The 20,255-nt window shown below is 36.8% G+C and overlaps 1 protein-coding gene across 3 annotated transcripts in view; it reads right to left on the reverse strand.

Annotated features, from left to right (window-relative positions):
• The window catches only part of LOC136799724 (dolichyl pyrophosphate Man9GlcNAc2 alpha-1,3-glucosyltransferase-like), a 42,305-nt gene that overhangs the window by 5,958 nt on the left and 16,092 nt on the right, over positions 1 to 20,255 (reverse strand). For all 3 annotated transcript variants that reach the window (XM_067056439.1, XM_067056454.1, XM_067056447.1), the window contains 5 exons: positions 20,044 to 20,106; positions 18,776 to 18,857; positions 7,396 to 7,481; positions 5,887 to 5,971; positions 2,401 to 2,471 (listed from right to left, as the gene is read on the reverse strand). In XM_067056439.1, the coding sequence (XP_066912540.1) occupies positions 2,401 to 2,471; positions 5,887 to 5,971; positions 7,396 to 7,481; positions 18,776 to 18,857; positions 20,044 to 20,106 (387 nt within the window). The remainder of the gene's footprint in view (positions 1 to 2,400; positions 2,472 to 5,886; positions 5,972 to 7,395; positions 7,482 to 18,775; positions 18,858 to 20,043; positions 20,107 to 20,255) is intronic.

Below are 20,255 nucleotides of genomic sequence, written 5' to 3' on the forward strand. Positions count from 1 at the left end.
CAGTCCGCTTTCTGCAAGTCTGATAAGAGATATGTATAAACTGTTATCGCCATTCATTCCATTCCATCATTCAGTCAAAACGTGCGCCAAGGTTAGAAAAGGTTAGAAAAACACAATCTGCGCCCGGAAAATAGTTTGGTTAATTTCAACAAGAACTGTATATATTAATATTAATATAATTGATCAAATTCCAAAGACCATTTGTAATAATTTTGCATGTCTAATAATAGGAAATGTGATGTCATCATTTGGTTCCCGTCATCTGACCGACCCTAATTTACGGTCAGCAGGTAGAGTTGGAGAGTCAGAAAGCTTTTCCGCTGCTTTGTTGGATTTCCACTGTCGACCTCTGCACGCTCTGTGTTTACAAGTTTTCAAATCGAAGTAGCGGGCCGCATGCTAATGGAGAGTAAACCGAAAATCAGTTTATCCACGGTTTCTCAATTTTTTAATTCGGATCAGTCCACACGGATTCCCTTTCAACAAGATATAGCTGCTTCTTAACAGAAAAATATTTTCGACCGACCGACCCCGACTTTTTAAAGTAGAAATGACGGGAACCAAACAATTTTTTGCGATTCGCCTTATCAAACACGTCCAAGTCCAAAAAAGCACGATTGCATCCAGTCTTTATCAAATTTAGACAGTAGCTGTACTTTTGTAAACTTTATCAAATTCCAATAACATTATAACACCATCAATCCCCCCCTAGAGACAAACAAGAAAAATATGTTTTTATTGCAAAAACTAATAAAAAGCAGCAATAAAGTATCAGAAAATTCAACATAAACAAAAACTTGAGCAAACGGCTTTAAACCTTTAAGAGATGTAGAAAAAGAATCTCCTTGATGAAAATCATGTGTTTAATTTGCCGAGTTAAAAAAATAAATGACAGAAATTGAAGCTTGCAACAATTTACACTGGAAATACTTTGGTACAACACTGACTTATCGCATCTGACTTATCGCTTGAGCCGCCATCTTGAAACACCACTATGATCTGTAAAAACAACGCACGCTAAAAGTACCCAAAAAGTTAACCCGATCGGAACAAAGTTTAGAAATCAAAGTGAGATCGGGAAATCGGATTTTTTTTTTTGCCGTCTTATGATGATGGAAGAACTGAATTTTACCTATTTGAATGCTCAGCTTAGGCTGACCAAAAAGAAGATTGATCTTTAAGTTTTGAGAATAATTTACCTTATTACACAAATATTACTAGGCAAGTATTCTAGGAGCGATGGTCAAGTGGTCAAAGGCGTCAGCGTCTTAAACCAGGGGTTTGCGGTTCGAATCCCCGCTCCTTTCAATGTTCTGTTCAGTTTATAGATAGCCAAGCCGGCTGGCCTTGGACCCCGTGAAAACAATCGAAAGACTGCCTAAAAGTCCTATATTACTGGGCTATCCACGTAAAATATCGATTCTATTCAACAGCCTTGAAATTAATATTCCGAAAATTAACACGAATTTTATTGCGTTTTCAAGGACACCATGGCTGGTTTTAATTAAGGGGGTTTTTATCAACACAAAATTTTTTAATTCGTGTTAAGAAAATGACTAGTAATATTCGTGTAATGAGGTATATATTTTCAAAATTTTTGTTAACCTTATCATGGTAGTTGACGCTCTCCTATTTCGACGATATACTATTCGATACGCTCTATTATTCGAGATGCTCATTTTATTCGATGAAAATCAAATCCCCGTGAAAATCGAATTAGAGAGCATCAACTGTATATTAAAATATTCACAGGAAAAAAATTAATAAATCACAAGCTTTGTGAAATATCGTTTCCACATTTGGGAATAGGTGGGTTTCCCAAACTAATCACAAGGTTGGGATCCTGCCACTTATCACAAGGTTGTCAAATGCAATATCACAAACTTTAAATCTGAATGCGGATTTTCGGATACCCTGGTTGGGAATTTCAATTTCTGGAGCTTGTGAGTCAAAGTTTCACAATCCAAAAATGATAAAAACCTAACAGATTTATTTTTGTGCAGGCCTTTTGTTAGTGTTAGCCTAGATTGACACTGGGAACCAGCAAAAACGGGTTCAGATGATACGTTTCCCAAACTTTGTGAAACAGCATTTCCCAATAAAATATTACGTACTATAATATTATAGCTCGTTGAAAAGATAGTTCAGCTTTAAATCATTATAAACTTTGATAAAAAGTTTTTCAAAAAGAGAAATAGTAAGGCGTTCGATAAAAAGCTGAAGCATGTTTTGCCTATTTTCGGAAGACATTGTCAACGTCGTCCAAAAACAGGCAAAAAATGGTTTTGGATAAAGAGCTCCAAGCTAGCGAATCTATGATAACGTTTTTTTGAACGCCATGGACATTCGATGAACATTAAAAGAACGTTGCGTGGCAGTTGATGACGAGGGGAGACTTACGTTGCAGGAATGAGGATGGATTTCTCGTGAACTTGATATGAGAACAAAAAGAACGCTAACGAACAATTGATCTAAAAGGGAAAATAGCATGTTGACAATAAGTTGTGACAGGCAACAAACTACCCCAAAAAAATTTATTAATTCAGACTAGGGTCATTCACATACTTTGGGCGTACAAACTTTCACGAGCAGAAACTTTCGCGAGATAAAAAAAATCACGAAATTTACGAATAAAGACAAAAATAAAAATGAAAATATTCACACGAAATAATACTTCTTGTATTTATAACGAGAATGAGGCAAACGCAAACAAACTGAAGACAGAGCAACGGCTGAGTGGTGAGAGCGTCAACGCCTAAAACCAGGGGTTCTCGGTTCGTGTTCCCGCCTCTTCCAATATTCCGTTCAGTTTAAAGATAGCCAAGCCAGCTTGGCTGTGGACCCCGCGAAAGCAATCGAAAGAATGTCTTAAAGTCCTAGAATACCGGGTTATCCTAGTAAAATATTGACTCTATCTATTTACATCCTTTCATTATATATACCGGTCAGACTCATTCATTTACTCTAAGTTCCCCTTTATCAAGCACCTGACAAAAAACTTTTCTTGAAAAGACGGTGGTCAACCATTTTATAATTATATATACAGGTCGAAAACTGAGGAACAGATAATGTGTTTTCTTGAAATATTTTTTGACTCATATTGAGTTACTTCATTCCATCTTAACTCATATTGAGTTACTTTCTTCCTTAAAGTCATTTTAGATCACTAGTTTTACATTGACGGATTTCTATGTCATCATATTTTCCTTTTCTACTCCAACCTGATTGATTTTCTGTGAATGTTCATTCTAGATTTTTGTTAAATTTGTATTGTCTTTTTGTTTTGTGGGTTTTTGTCTTTATTGTTTCCATTTTGAGTAGTTGAAGGTTTTATACTTCTAGACTATATATATATGAACTTATAATTGTTTTTGTGAATTGGAATTACAACACGAAATCAGGACCTAAATAGCCAAGAAGTCAGCTCCAAGATATACTAAAGATCAGCGTCCAAGTATCTACAATCCTGGCAAAAAGTAAATGGAATTTTACATATTCTAGGGCTTTTTTTTCTTGTGTGATTTCACCCTTCCCCCTCCCTACAATGTTGAGAGTCTTTTTGCAGTCTGTACAGTGAAATTCAACATTGTAGGGAGGGGGAAAAGGGGAGAAGCTTCTAATTTTAACCAGGAAAAGAAAATTTCATTACTTTTTGCCAGTATTGTAGCAGAGGAATGTAAAGAGATGGAAAAACAGCTTCTTGAAAACAATGGAAAAACGGCTCGTCATATACCAGGTCTCTTGCCCTTAAGGGAGTTTATGTCGACTAAATAGGTTTTTTTTGTTGTCGCTATAAAAAATCTGCATAATTAGCGTGTTGTGACAAAATTCTTTTGTTTCAAGCCTGATTATGCGCAAACTTTTAGGGCTTATATTTTGGGTACACCTCTCCTGTACGAAAAGGTACCTATATCTTCTTGCTCAGAATTTCCTAGCGATTCTAATGATATAACCGCATCATGACCGCACCATAATATGGAAAGCTAGAGCTCGAGAAAATTATAACTTCATCTTGATTTTACTCGACTTCTGACAGTTTTACAAGAAACAATTTAATATCATTGCGTTAAGAATTTCTTTTGCTATACATTGGTAAAAATATTGCTCCTTATTCTTAAAAATTGAACTAGTAATCGGCAAAAAAGGAAAAACAAATTTTCATTTTTATCGTCAAATCATGTAGAAACCGTCCGATTTGTATTTTTATTATTATTAAACAGAAATACGGTTTCAGGAGCGCATGGGTCTCTTAAACCGATCGTTTACGAAATGCTTTCTTAAAATAAAGCTTGTCACGGGGACTTCCTCGGACTCTTATTACATGATCCTTCTCTGACATCGCTTGATTCATTTCGTCCGCTTTCTTTCGCCACTCTTTAACTTGTTCGCGTTCGGATTTGGTTAAATCGTCAGTTATGCTAACTTTGTCGTACTTTTGATATCTCTTTAGTTCTCTCAACTGCTTCATAAATCTGTATTTAAAATGAGTGTCTTTAAACACAACTTTGATCGGACGCATGTCAGCAGACTCCTTTCCTATACGGGAAATGTATGTTGGCACTGTCTTGATGTTGACGTCGCTCAGTATCTCGGCTACGAAGTCATTATCGTCTTTATCTTTGGTCTCTTTAACGCCATGAATGATAATGTTGGCATCCCTAGATTCTTTTCTTTGTTCTTCAATTTGTTCTTCGACTTTCTCGCTACGGAGAAGCCGCTTGATATTGGATATGTTTAATTCGTTGCTGGTTGTCGCCATCTCAGCGTAACTTTTAGCAGGAATTTTCTCTTGGTCCGTTGTAGTCTTCGCATTTATGGTTTCTTCGATTTTGTTTACGAGTTTTGTTTCCAAGACGGAAAATTCTGTTTTGATTATTTCGGTTACTTGATTCTTCTCCCTTAGATATCCTTGACATCTTGCTTGCAGCTCCTTAACAACACAGCTCAGTCTCCTCTCATTCTCACTATTGTTTTTGTGGCTATCAGCGCAGCTTTTGATTCTTACTGATTGATCGATTATCTTTTTATTCAGTTCTTCATCGATTGAGCAGCAATTTATACACTGGTATCTACGATATCTTTTATTCAAGAACAGCTTTAATTGATACGTTGGAAGTCCAGTGCATGCATAATGTACTGTCCTCTGACATTTTTGGCATTCAATTCTCATATTATCGTCATCTTTAATACAGTTCTTTTCCGTGCATTGGTCGGCGTCATTTCCATTTTCTTCCTTGTTAGATGTTGCAGCAAGAGAAGGCATTTGTTGACGAAATTTGGTCGTTTTTTTCATATTTTTTTATTTATTATTTTTTTTTTTTGTATTGCGAGCCGTCTTTTCTGGACTTTCATTTAATGACTTAAGCTTCGGGGACACGGAAACAAATTTTCATGCAATCGCAACAAATTTTTTTTGTTGCAATCGCATGAAAATTTGTTTCCATGTCGCATGGGTTCCAGAACGTGAAACAAAATTTTATGAAAATGAAACTTTTGTTGCAGAAACAAAAATAAAATTCAAATCGATTTGAATTTTATTTTTGTTTCAGCAACAAAAACTTTGAGCGAAAAAAGTTGCCAATCAAGGAGATTTAACGTGGGGACACAGTGAAACATATTTATGCGATTGCAACAAAAAAATGTTTTTGTTGCAATCGCATAAAAATTGTTTCCGTGTCCCCGTAGCTTTAATCAACGTTTTTACAATAGAATTTTCAATAGAAGTGATCGTTGAACTTTGAGTAATCAGAAAAGCTGTTTTTCCATCTCTTTACATTCCTCTGATTGTAGATATAACAAATACATGATATTTCATTTTAATGCTGTTTAAATCTCATTTATTTCCTTCAATACCCAAGTAAAAACATTATAAAGACTCATACTTACCATTGAATAAAGAAACTTTTTCCTTGTGCCATTTCTCAGTAAATCAAAACAAGATGGTAGACAAGCTACGACTGTGGATAACAGACTGAAATGGGAACAGAGAAAAAAATTACTGATACACAAAAACCTTTAGTGATGAAAGGACCCGATATTACCCGACTACCCGGGGGACTAGGGTTGGCGGATGAGGGGTATGTGCGGATGGAACCTCTAAAAACCGACCTTTAGAGAGACAGATTTTTGCTGAAAAGGTGACCCTTAGAGAGACTTTTTTGAAAAAAGTCCTACCCTTAGAGAGACTTTTTTTACAATATTTTCTCTCGAACTCAAAGAAATTTCCTAAAACTCGTGAATTTTCCTACCCTTAGAGAAACTAATTAAAAAATTTCTCATTTTTCCGACCTTTAGAGAGGCTTTAAAAGATAAAAAACCGACCCTTACCGCCCGCACATATCAAGCACCCATTTTTGCCTTAGTACCCCCCTGGGCCCGACTAAGTTTAGAGTTCGAGAATTATGTTTTAAATTTATACTAGTCATTTCATTGGTAAAAATGAGCTCTTAGGAAGGTTTACATTTGGAAATTTATCACTTTATATTTGATCTGCTATTGGTGGCTGTACTTGTTCAGACAGGTTTAGGACACTAAACAGAAATATTAACTTTCAACGATTCATTAAAAAATCGAATTCTACTCTTAAAAATGTTTTACTTCATGCTTGAGTTTGACTCTTTTATAAATCTAATAAACCCCTCGTACCCAGTTTTAAGGAATCTTATAAACCCCTCGTACCCAGTTTTAAGGAATCTTATAAACCCCTCGTACCCAGTTTAAGGAATCTTATAAACCCCTTGTAACCAATTTCGAAGAATCTTATAAACCCTCGTAACCAGTTTCGAAGAATCTAATAAACCCCTCGTAACAAGTTTCGAAGAATCTTATAAACCCCCTCGTAACCAGTTTTGAAGAATCTTATAAACCAACTCGTAACCAGTTTCGAAGAATCTAATAAACCCCTCGTAGCCAGTTTCAAAGAATCCTATAAACCCCTCGTAGCAAGTTTCGAAGAATCTTATAAACCCCCTCGTAACTAGTTTCGAAGAATCTAATAAACCCCTCGTGACCAGTTTCAAAGAATCCTATAAACCCCTCGTAACCAGTTTCGAAGAATCTTATAAACCCTCGTAACCAGTTTCGAAGAATCTTATAAACCCCTCCTAACCAGTTCCAAAGAATCTTATAAACCCGTCTTCAGTTTCGAAGAGTCTTATAAACCCTCGTAACAAGTTTTCAAGAATGTAATAAACCTCTCGTAACCAGTTTCGAAAAATCTTATAAACCCCTCGTAACCAGTTTCGAAGAATGTAATAAACTCCTCGTAACAAGTTTTGAAGAATCTTATAAACCCCTCGTAACCAGTTTTTAAGAATCTTATAAACCCCTCCTAACCAGTTCCAAAGAATCTTATAAAACCGTCGTACCCAGTTTCGAAGAAAATGGTAATCTTACCATAATTGAACCATTTGAGGCTGAGAAATAAGATTCTTAATTTTGACAACAACTGATACAGCACACCATACATTGGCTACTTTATCCTGGAAAACAAAAACATTTTTATACTAGAAAGAAAATTTACCCTACGTGTTGAGGAGGTCTTTTTGGAAGGTCAAATTCCCCCTTGGATTTTTGTCGAAATTTCCGGACCTCCCTGACAACACCTGTTGTTATATGAGGGTCGAAATGATGACTGAGACTACCCAAGAGTGGTTGAGGGGGTCAATAATTCAGACGACAGGTATTTGTAACGTTGATTGACGTATGTTCAAACTGAAAATGAAATATGATAAACTAATAAGTATTTGATTGATTGATTTAAATGAAATAAATTTGATTGACAAAGTTAAGTCTTGAAATTGAATTGATTAGAAAAATAAATATTGAAAATGTTTGAGAAAATCTAAGTCCAGATGACCTAACCTAAGCATGCTGAAAATCCAAGATGGCCGCCAAAGCATGCTATGAAAACAAAATGGCCACAACTGACAGGCAAAAAGCAAAAGGCAGAAAGAAAAGCAAAACAAGAAAGCAAAACCTACCAGCCTGCCAGCATGAAAGCATTGTGAATTTTGTCTGAATTTCAAAGTCTGAACTTGACTATTGAAAGTATTGAATGTTGACCATATTGAAAAAATATGAGTTTTAATTTGAGCTCCTTACTCCTTGTGAGCTTGATTGTGAATGGCATGAAGAAGCATGCAAGCCCTAGTCTAGCCTCATGTGGACTGGACACCAAAAAGTGATGACTCATCAAAATGGTAGAAATGTAAACAATGTATAAAATACAGACCTACATTGAAAATAAACATTACCAAAATGACCTACATTGAGTATAAAATGTAAACATTGACAAAAATGACCCACATTGAGTATAAAATGTAAACAGTGACAAAATGACCTGCATTGAACAAATATGATAAATTTAATGAAAATGAAAATAACCTGAATAAATTTTTTGTATGTATTATATAATATGAAAATTGACTGATTTTTCTACACTCCCCCCATAAAGATAAAAAAAAATTTTATTTGATTTTTGAAAAGTTCTTTAAAGTGTTCTTTCCCAATTCATAAAACAAGTCAACTTCATCGACATGATTGATGATAACTAAATTTCGTGTGGAACGACGTGTCTCACGAAATACTTTCTCATTAGCATTCATATAACGTATACTAGCATGACGAGCCAAACCATCGGAACTAAATTCAACATTAACAACCTTTCCATACTGATACGTTGAAGATATTTTCGAATTATTTTTCAAAAATAAAACAATATCTCCAATTTTAATTTCATCACTCGTAGTAAACCATTTCTCCTGTTTCAGTAATTTTGGGACGTGTGACAAAAGCCAATTCTCAAACCATGAACTGAATATCTTACAATTTTCATCAACAAGCTTGCTCGGATTGCTTACAAGCTGAACTGGTTCAACTGGTGATCTTTCATTGTTTCGACCAAGCTTGAGGCGATTTGGCGTTAGAATATCGAGGTTTTCCAGATCTCCAATTGTACCCTTGATGGCTAAGGGCATATTATTGATGCTGTTGGCGATAGAGGAAGCAAGTGTCTCCCACTGAAGTGTAGATAACTTTTGTCGGTGTGCAACATTGATGGATGAATTGATTTCACGGATCTTTCGTTCAACTTTGCCGTGTTCGTTATGAGCACCAACAGAACAAACTTCGAAATCAACTTGATTACTGATGAAGAGTTGATGTTTGACGTCGAGATAGCTGAACCGCATGTCTTGACAGCCTCTAATGAGTTGACTGCCAGCGTCGCAAAGTAGGGTTTTCGGATATCCTACTTCACATGAAAATCTTGTGAAGCCAAGGATGAACGACTGAGTGCTGTAATCGTCCATAACTTTTATGTTTGTTGTTGAAGTTGTGGCACAGCAGAAAACGAGAAGCCATATCTTGACTGTAGTGCGTTTGTGGTGTGCTGAGTATGAATCGAATGGTCCACAAAGATCAACTTGAGTTGCATAGAAGGCGGGGGCAATGGTGAGATTGTGTCTGGAGACCGGTCCCATTGCAACGTCTACGGCTCTTTTCAACAGATAGCGACATCTTTGACATGATCTGCGTACCATCTTTACAAGTGACCGTCCCTCAATGATATAGGCTTGAAGATGAACAAATCGTAGAGTAGTTTCCACACCGGAGTGTTTTGCGGTGATGTGATACCAATGGATGTTGTTGACAATTGCTACTGCTACTGGTGAGAATTTGTCCAAAACAGGTACATGGAATGTTGATGAAGATAAGTCTCTCATTGAATTGGTAAATCTGCCAACAATTGTGATGTCATTAGTGTCAAGAATCCGACCGGTGTACTTCAGGATACCGTGTTGCTCTGATGTGATGTCCTTGATTCTTTTTGATGGTAGAAACTTCTTGATCTCTTGGGTGGCTTTTCGGAAGAAATAATTCTTTGCAGATGTTATGTCCTCCTCAACTAGGAAGACAAATGATGAATCAGCTTTGAGAGGAAGTGGTGAATTGGTTGGTGATTTTTGGTCAGCCTAAGCTGAGCATTCAAATAGGTAAAATTTTCTTCCAGTTCCTCCATCATCATAAGACGGCAAAAAAAAAATCCGATTTCCCGATCGATCTCACTTTGATTTCTAAACTTTCTTCCGATCGGGTTAACTTTTTGGGTACTTTTAGCGTGCGTTGTTTTTACAGATCATAATGTATCAAGATGGCGGCTCCAGCGACAAGTCAGATGTGATAAGTCAGTGTTTACCAAAGTATTTCCAGTGTAAATCTGTTGCAAGCTTCTATTTCTGTCATTTATTTTTTTAACTCGGCAAATCAAACACATGATTTTCATCAAGGGGATTCTTTTTCTACATCTTTTGAAGGTTTAAAGCCATTTGCTCAAGTTTTTGTTTATGTTGAATTTTCTGATACTTTTGTATTGCTGCTTTTTATTAGTTTTTGCAATAGAAACATATTTTTCTTGTTTGCCTCTAGGTGGGATTGATGGTGTTATAATGTTTTATTGGAATTTGATAATGTTTACAAAAGTACAGCTACTGTCTAAATTTGATAAAGCCTGGATGCAATCGTGCTTTTTTGGACTTGGTTTGGACGTGTTTGATAAGGCGAATCGAAAAAAATTGTTTGGTTCCCGTCATTTCTACTTTAAAAATTGGGGGTCATTCGGTCGAAAATATTTTTCTTTTAAGAAGCAGCTACATCTTGTTGAAAGGGAATCCGTGTGGACTGATCTGAATTAAGAAATTGAGAAACCGTGGATAAACTGGTTTTCGGTTTACTCTCCATTAGCATGCGGCTTGCTACTTCGATTTGAAAACTTGTAAACACAGAGCGTGCAGAGGTCGACAGTGGAAATCCATCCAGCAAAGTAGCGGAAAAGCTTTCCGACTCTCCAACTCTACCTGCTGACCGTAAATCAGGGTCGGTCAGATGACGGGAACCAAATGATGTCATCACATCTCCTATTATTGGACTTGCAAAATTATGGCAAATGGTCTTTGAAATTTGATCAATTATATTAATATTAATGTATACAGTTCTTGTTGAAATTGATCTAACTATTTTTCACGCAGTTCCGGATGCAGTGTGTTTTTCTAACCTTGGCGCACGTTTTGACTGAATGATGTAATGGAATGAATGGCGATAACAGTTTATACATATCTCTTATCAGACTTGCAGAAAGCGGACTGCAGAAAGTTATGAAAAATGGTTTCTAGAATTTAATGAATTATACCGTTACACAACATGCACACTCTCGTCACAACTTGCACAGTCATAACAAACAGATCCATCTGGTCTTCATTTAACATTGTTTTAAAGTTTAAAAAACACTGCCAGTGCTTGGCACAGAAGAGAGGACTCCCAGTTGAAATTAATTACTAATTAATTTATTTATTATGGTCGTGTGTTTATTCCGCCAAGGCGGTAAACCGATCACCCAAATTCATAGACCAATCAAAAGGGAGTTTAAAGCCAAATGGGGGAAAATGAGCTTCCCTGCATAGTTATGAATTTTAAGTTTTGCTTTCGATTACGTCTTTTTTTTTTTAAGAAACACACTTTTAAGAAGTACATGAGGCTCAGAATGCCTAAAAACTAAGAAATATGTAAGAAACATGCTGAGGCTGAGAAAGAGAAAATAATATTTTTTAATTCGGTTTCTTTTAAGAACCTTCCAACCCAGCCTTCCATGAGGCTGGTTATGTTAAAAAGTTTAGAAACATGTAAGAAACATTTAAGGCTCAAAAGGCTGATTTCTTAAGAAACATTGAGGCTGCTTGGTAAAATTAGTTTCTTAAAAAAAAAAAAAACGTGTATCATTTGCGACCAGCAAAGTCTTCAAGATGGTTGTGTGCATGTTGTGTAACTTGACGGTACTAAACTACAAAATTTATTTACAAAGACTGGATGTAAATATGTTTTTCTGACCTTGCCAAATTTTGGCTTTGACTGAATAGCAGTCAGTTTTTACGTACCTCATTGACCTTGCAGACAACTGACAAATAGCCCAAGTCTGTACCAAAATACAGTTCCTGTTGAAATGTTATAAATATGAACTACGTTTTGCAAAGATTTTGATGCAAATTGTGTTTTTCTGGAGTTTGCTCTTTGTGACTTAAAGTTTGTAGCTTGTTAGTTTAAAGTGTTATTGGAGTTTTATCAAGTAAAACAAAAAGTACAGTTTCTATGTATATTTGATGGATATCTTTATTTTGGTTCTGACGTTTTGGCAATTTTCTAATTTATTTCTAGATAACACTTTGGTCAGACATGGATATTGTCTACATCCAACAGAAAAAATGTATCATGTAACTGACTGGAATGAAATTAACAAAAAGTTTTAATTACACTATGTTTCTCTTTTATTTTATAGTAATGAACTATAGCTTAATTGTTTGATGTCGTAGAAAAAGTGCTACAATGCTAAAGAGAAGTATACTTTGATCTTCTCGTGGGGGGGGGGGGGGTTGGAGGAGCTCTCATGCTTGTTTTAAATAATTTTAAATCAATTTATCAAATGTTTCACATTTTGTACATTATTCAACATTTTTAGTCTACTCTGTTTCAGTACATCTCTTACATCTGTTAACCCACTTATTAAAGCTATCTAGCTAAGCTCTATTGGCTGACCTTCCAGCCTCGGCTGGTTTATCTTCTTTTCCTCAATGCTCTGAAATATTTGAAGATGATTGCCATGATGTTCACGACTTTTTGAAACTGATACTTGAGCGGTGATATCAGGTAGTTGCTGAATTCCAGACGTTTGTTAACTTCATCCATGATCCTTATAATTGGGTTTGACTGCTTGGAGTGATGAACCTCAGAGTGATAAATTTCTACGGCTGCTTGAGACTCTTCAGATTTGGACATCTTGATATCGGAAATCTTGACGATTGGCATTTCCGAATAGTTGAGTTTCATCCAAGGATCTCCTATGAACCAACGAGAATCATTATCGACATCAGGGATTGAAGGTCCTCTTCTAGTGCCAATATCTGCGATCATATGATCACTTTGAACGTAGAACCATTGATTGGATTGTGTGAAACGTAAACTTTCGATAACTCGGCTACGAACCCATTGTTTCAACGTCTTTTTGTCATTGCTGAGCCAGTGAAGAACGATTTGGCTATCGCAAAATTTGATTGCAGATTGGTGCCAATTCTCGAGTGATTTTCGGACAACTTCGCCAGTGTGTGAATTCAGTAAGGCAGCATATAACTCTGCGCGTGGTTGAGACATTCCTTCTGGGACAATCCGTGATCGCGACAAAACGAGTTGAGATGAGTAGGTTCCGGATTGGCGCTTGAATCTTGCATAAATTGCGACACATACAAGGGATTGGCTTGCATCAGCAAAGTCCAGGGTCTCAACTTCAAGGTTGATAGCATCAGGTGGTACGATTGTCCTTTGATATTTAAGGTGGTTGATTTCTTGCATCATCTCAAAATTGTTGATCCAAAGTTTGCGAAGGTGATCAGGAAGCACATCGTCCCAGTCGAACTTTTGGATAACAAGGTCATGAAGATCAAGCTTGAACTGTGCGGTTATGGGAGTAACTCTTCCAAGAAGATCGAAAACTTCCCCGACTTTTGATGCGCAGTGACGTCTTGTTAGCTTGTCAGGGATGATGTTGGTTGATGATGCTGATTTCTTTCCTCTTCTCTTTGGAGCAAAGTTCATTTCCCCAATGTTCAATGAGATGACATCTTGCTTTGGAAACCACTTCATTCCTGCAACGGTTACACTCTGTTGATCTTCACTCATTGTCTCCGGTGGATCTTCTCCTGAGATGACGATACCTTTTAACTTGAATCCACCTTTGTTGACGACTTGTTCGAGCTCCTGAGAGCGTTGACGTGCAAGTTCGATTGAATTTTCTCCACTGACGCAATCATCTACATATGTATCATTGAGAATGATCTTGGATGCCTCTGGATACAGGTCTTGTGATAGTCTGGCAATTTCTCGGAGGGCATATTCAGATTGATTCCCTGCGGATCGAACACCGTAAATTAAAGTCTTTATCACCTTTTCCTCTGGTATTCTTTGTGGATCAAGCTCCTCTTGCCATACGTATCGTTGATAACACCAGTGCTCTTCACACAATTTGACAGTGTTGTACATCTTGGATACATCTGTGGTGAATGCAGCTCTGTGGATCAAGAAGCGAATAGCGATTTCTTGGAGAAGGTTCATGTTGTTGCGACCCTTTGCAATGATGTCGTTTAAACTGAAGCCGGTTGATGTCTGTGATGAGGCGTCAAATACGACTCGGCATGGGGTGCTGACTGATCCTGGCTTCCATACCGCTCGCCATGGGATGAAATGCTTCGTCTGAATCTGAAGTTGACGTTGAATGTCATTTGGCAAATTGCGTACATAATCGACAAATCCGAGATTTTGTAACTTCTTTTCGGAGTTGATGATATCCTCCTTGTCTTTGAGGTTCTCCTTCCTGTTGAGTTTGCGTAATTGTTGTTGATATACTTTCAAGGCTTTGTCTTTATTGGGTGCAAGCTTTACATCCGGGTTGTGAGTGAATGGAAGTTTAGCTGTGATGATGTTTGTTTCTTCATTGATGTGAATCGACTTGGCAATGAGGTGTTGCTCCACCTCTTCTTTGATGCTGATATTCTCGGTTGCACCGTGGCTCTTGCAATCCTTGCAGTTCCGACAATTAACGCATCGGTATAGAATTTCACTACCTGTCTTCTCTGCAAGATCGAACATGTGATGTGATTGGACTTCTGGGTTGATGTCGAATTTGTCATTACCGTGACCAATGAATGATAGGGATGCAAAGTAGGTCAGCATCGGTAACCTCAGATTGAAGAGTGTGTTGTAATGCTTCTTGTGGATCTCGTCAAATGATGAATGTGGACCACCAAGTACACCTCTACCGTCTGGACCATTGAAAACAGATTCGAATAATGATAAGCCAGTTGACATTTGGAAGATGAGTTTGGGATGGACATTCAAGTACCTGACGCCAATCATGATGTCGACGTCTCCGCCAATGGATTGTGGAAGCGATGGGAGTTTTGATACATCACCAGTTGTTGAGTAGGCTCTTTGTAGATCTGATATTGCTGGTGTGAGAGGATACACTGGAAATGTTTGCGTAATCTGATCAAGGCATATACCTCTCATCGGGATCATGTCACCATCGTGCAGAGGTAGGTTGACAAGATAGATGCCATGTGAGGATTGAGTTGATGTTCCACCCACACCACCAATGTTGACACTTCCACTGAAGATTTGGGTAGCATATGATCCTAATCGGTTGACTGCAGATTTTCGAATGACAAAGTCACTGCAGCCATTGTCGAAGAATACTGTGAACTTCTGATTGTTGACCAAAATTTGTTGTAATAGGTAGATGCCAGGGCTTGAATGATGGATGTTGTCAGATGGCATGGCATTGATGTGACAGTCAGTGTGAAATGAGACTTTGATCTCCTTGACGAAGGTTGGAAGCTGTTGATTTCGATTGATGAACTTGTCTTTAAAACGTTGAAGAAGAGTTTGATTGTCATCTGTATCTTTGTGATCATCACAGACTAATACGTGCTTCTTAACAGTCCATGATGAATGACTTGGGTGCTTGCAGACAAATTCATATTGACACCTTCCATCTCTGTGTTTGCCTTCTGACAATTTTGCTCCGGGTAGTAGACATTGGAAGCACAATCCTTTGCGCTTCAGAGTTGACAGTCGTTCACGTGGAGTATTGTCGACAAATTGTTTACAGGCAAAATATTGAGTTACCATCTTCCCCCATGGTCCTCTTGTTTGAATATGCTCAGATGGACATTTGCCGTCGCAGAAGTAGCAAGCTGGTTCAGGGTCTTGACTTGGTGGGACATGATGACTTCCATATCCTGATTTGCCTGATTTTGACTTGCCATCTTTATCGTCTTTGTTGGTTGGGAGTTTGATGAGTTGCTTTTGCTGGAGAAGTTTGACGTCCTTCTCCAGGAAGATGATGAGATTTGACCACTTTTGTTTCTCAGTGATCTCTTCCTCACAGATTGTTGCAAGCCATTTGTCCAATCTGGTGTCGTCCAAGAGTTGGTACACTTGATCCAAACAATCGCCGTAGTAAAGTTGATTTTCAATTTTATGTTGCTCAGCAAGAGAAATTAAGTCTCTCAGTACTTTGATCAGTCCAGTGATAGTTCGTAAGATTTTGGCAGGATCGTGTCTGGTTTTGATTGGATCCAACTTCTTTATGTCAGCAAGTTTACGAGATACAAGCATTTTGGAGTTGCCATAAGCTTCAACTAGGCGATTCCAGATAATTTCAATGTCAGTTAAGCCTTTAACAAGTGATAAGGCAGGTTCAGATAAATGATTGTTTATAAGTAAATCAGGTAAGAGTTTCTTTGGCGTATTTCGTAGATGAACTTTCTCAAAATTTGATCTGAACGTATAAATGTCTATTGATTCATACCCTGAAAATTTTTCAATCTTGATGTTGAGGTTGGATTCTTTGAAAGATTTGTACTTTTCAATCTCTCGATCTGTAAACTGTTCATTGAGGTAATCAATAAAGGTTCCTTTTAGGTTGCTCAACTCAATGTACTTCTCACCAATTTCTGATATTTGAGATTCCAATTCCACGTTGGCTGATGGTGTTTTGAGAAGTTCTTGGTATTTTTCGGAAATAACTCGTAATGATTTGTCGTGATCTGATAGCTGTGATTTGAGATGAAGAATTTCTGTGTCGGACATCCCGTTAAGATTTTGGTTGAAAATCACTTCAAGTCTGTTCAGAAGAATGTTTGTGTCATCAACAATAAATTGCTGTGATTTTTCTTGTAACTTGGTTTGATCACCCAATGCCTTCTCCATTTGAGCCTGATGATTTGTCTTGTGATTTTTGCATTCAATAATGAACTCACCGACTTCCTTTATGGTTGAATCATAGGTTTTAGAGTGAACGTCATGAACTTCTGGATTGAGGACTTTTAGTTGGTTCATATGATGGCGGATGTCACGACGAAGATCTTTGAGTGATTGTATTGTTTCATTGTTATCAGAGTCTGAGCTTGTACTGATATTGTGTTCATTCATGATATCGGTAAGTTCCTCTAATCCGGTAAGTACATCAGTGATGAGTGCTGTGGAGTTGACATGGTGAAGTATCTCTTCCTTTGTTGGACTCTGATCAGTCATGATGGTTTGATAATTTGAAGATAGGTTGTGATCTCCAACTGATGAATCAATTTTCTCGACAATACGTCCTGTGTTGTTGAATATGGAGTAGTGAATGTCTTTACGTGTTGAACGCCTTGGTCGTGTAGTCATAGGTGAATATATGCTGTTTGAATGTTGTTATATGAGGGTCGAAATGATGACTGAGACTACCCAAGAGCGGTTGAGGGGGTCAATAATTCAGACGACAGGTATTTGTAACGTTGATTGACGTATGTTCAAACTGAAAATGAAATATGATAAACTAATAAGTATTTGATTGATTGATTTAAATGAAATAAATTTGATTGACAAAGTTAAGTCTTGAAATTGAATTGATTAGAAAAATAAATATTGAAAATGTTTGAGAAAATCTAAGTCCAGATGACCTAACCTAAGCATGCTGAAAATCCAAGATGGCCGCCAAAGCATGCTATGAAAACAAAATGGCCACAACTGACAGGCAAAAAGCAAAAGGCAGAAAGAAAAGCAAAACAAGAAAGCAAAACCTACCAGCCTGCCAGCATGAAAGCATTGTGAATTTTGTCTGAATTTCAAAGTCTGAACTTGACTATTGAAAGTATTGAATGTTGACCATATTGAAAAAATATGAGTTTTAATTTGAGCTCCTTACTCCTTGTGAGCTTGATTGTGAATGGCATGAAGAAGCATGCAAGCCCTAGTCTAGCCTCATGTGGACTGGACACCAAAAAGTGATGACTCATCAAAATGGTAGAAATGTAAACAATGTATAAAATACAGACCTACATTGAAAATAAACATTACCAAAATGACCTACATTGAGTATAAAATGTAAACATTGACAAAAATGACCCACATTGAGTATAAAATGTAAACAGTGACAAAATGACCTGCATTGAACAAATATGATAAATTTAATGAAAATGAAAATAACCTGAATAAATTTTTTGTATGTATTATATAATATGAAAATTGACTGATTTTTCTACAACACCCTGGATTTATCACAAAATTTCACCGACAGCTCTGCATAGATCCAACAGATAGTATGTTGAGATATTTATTTAGGTTTAAAGTGTGAGAGAATCTGTAAAAAAATACTGACATGAAAAAAAAAGCCTTATGTTTATATATGGATTCTTACTTTTAAATCTGTTTGTGTGAAAACCAGCCGGGTCACATGTTTTGGATGGCAAATAAGTGGCTTCATTTTTCATCCAAGACACCCCTGTCTTACAGCCCCGGTGGGACTTTTTTTCTTTGTATGGATAAAAGTTCCTATTGAAACTCCAATGGGGATAGCAATTCTATTGTTCCAAGGTTGAAAAATCAGTGGGGTCGTGGTTTTGGACTGCAACTTATAAACATTGAATTTCGAATGGGGATGAAATCAAAGTCAATTTCCTAGTGGGGCTGAAATTTCTGGATATTTTCCCACCAGGGACAACATTTTTGCCAAATTTTCCAGTGAGGCTGGGGTCCCAGCGGGTCTGTGACACATGGGTGTTCCAAGAGATTCAAAAACTCTAGCTCCTTCGGGGTTTTGAACTCAATGGTATAAATGTTAAACTAATTTTGTGAACTATATTTTTGATGATTATTTTTTGAGACTTCATGCAAAGCCACGTATATTAATTACCTCGAACAGTCCTCTATTGAAAGGGAATAGGCGTTGAACAACCAATTGTGCGGATTCGAGGCTCTTTAAAAATGGTAACCAACTAAAATTGAGAATAAAGGATATATATTATTACATATTTCTAGTTGAATAAACTTTTTCACAGGGATAACCCTTTTAGTTTAAAGATTTCTTAATTTGAAAAGGTATAGTACACTTCTTCATTTCTTCAGTTTTTATTTTCGAAAAATAAAATTTTTTATTCTCTTTCACATCACACTCCTTACTATCTTTTTAACAAGCATAAAACCACTATCTAATTCGAATTCTATCAAAGGTTACAGCATTTTCTATCTCCACTGCAGATTATAATTAACACAGACTTCAGTGTCAGCAACATAGTCGAAAGCAAAATTATTGATTGACCCGTGGAAATAAGGGGACATTCCTTACATTCCGTGACAAGAATTTGCGTAGCGGACTTTTTGCTTGCAACGTCAGTCTTTAGGCCATAGCATTAAATTCTTTACCGAGCCTAAATCGAATATCCCCCTCAAAAAGTATCCAAAAAGATTCCGCCCCGCAAATCATTGTCACGGCTGAACCCTTGCTACGGATCAGACTAAAACAAGAGCTGCTACAATCAGTGATACAACAACAAAATACTTAGGAAAATTCCCCACGAAATTTCATAACCACAAACAATTTGGAAGCGCTCTAAATTAGGTTGGAAGGGTAGAGTTTTAACCCTTATTTTTAACGCTAGAGTTAAGACTTAAGACTTAGGACCTTAGAATTTGAGGATCCAAAAGTTCAAAAATGGTCCAGTAGGGTTTGAAATATAGCCTAGAAACCAATAAATCCCTCGCAGATCGAAATAATCGATGAAATCAAGTTGAAGACCCGAAATTGACATTCTCGCTCAAACTTCAATTTTCAAAAAATTGTAAATTAGCCAAAAGTGCCAATATGTTATGGTACTGATTGTAAAGTCTGTCTCAAAATAATTTGCAGCTGGAGAAAAAAATGGCTGTAACTTTTGATAGAAATCGAATCAAGTTGCGCTTTTGTGCTCGTTAAAAAGATATTCGTAAGTGGAATATTATCAAAGTAAAAAATTTGGAAAAAAAAAGGAAAATGAAAATGAAAAATGAAGAAGAAAAAAATCAATTTCTTGTAGAAATACAAGAAGTTGATTTTTTTCTTCTTCATTTTTCATTTTCATTTTCCTTTTCTTTCTCAATTTTTTTAAATGAAGGACGAGAAAACATAAAAAGTTAGTTTCTCACCTAATGATGAAAGTAGCGATTACAGTAGAACCAATACCGCCCAATTTGACAACACTTTGAAGCCTAAAAGAGAACGAAAAAAAACAAGGTGTTGTAACAAAGTGACGTACTTACTGCACGGAGTCAGATGTAAAAACTGATCTTTCGATATAAGATTAAGGGCTCTATACGAAATGAATAAAATGCAGACCAGAGCGGTCTTTATAATATAT

Source organism: Clytia hemisphaerica, unplaced genomic scaffold (assembly GCF_902728285.1).
Source record: "Clytia hemisphaerica strain Z4C2 unplaced genomic scaffold, Clytia hemisphaerica genome assembly, whole genome shotgun sequence".
Taxonomy (NCBI): domain Eukaryota; kingdom Metazoa; phylum Cnidaria; class Hydrozoa; order Leptothecata; family Clytiidae; genus Clytia; species Clytia hemisphaerica.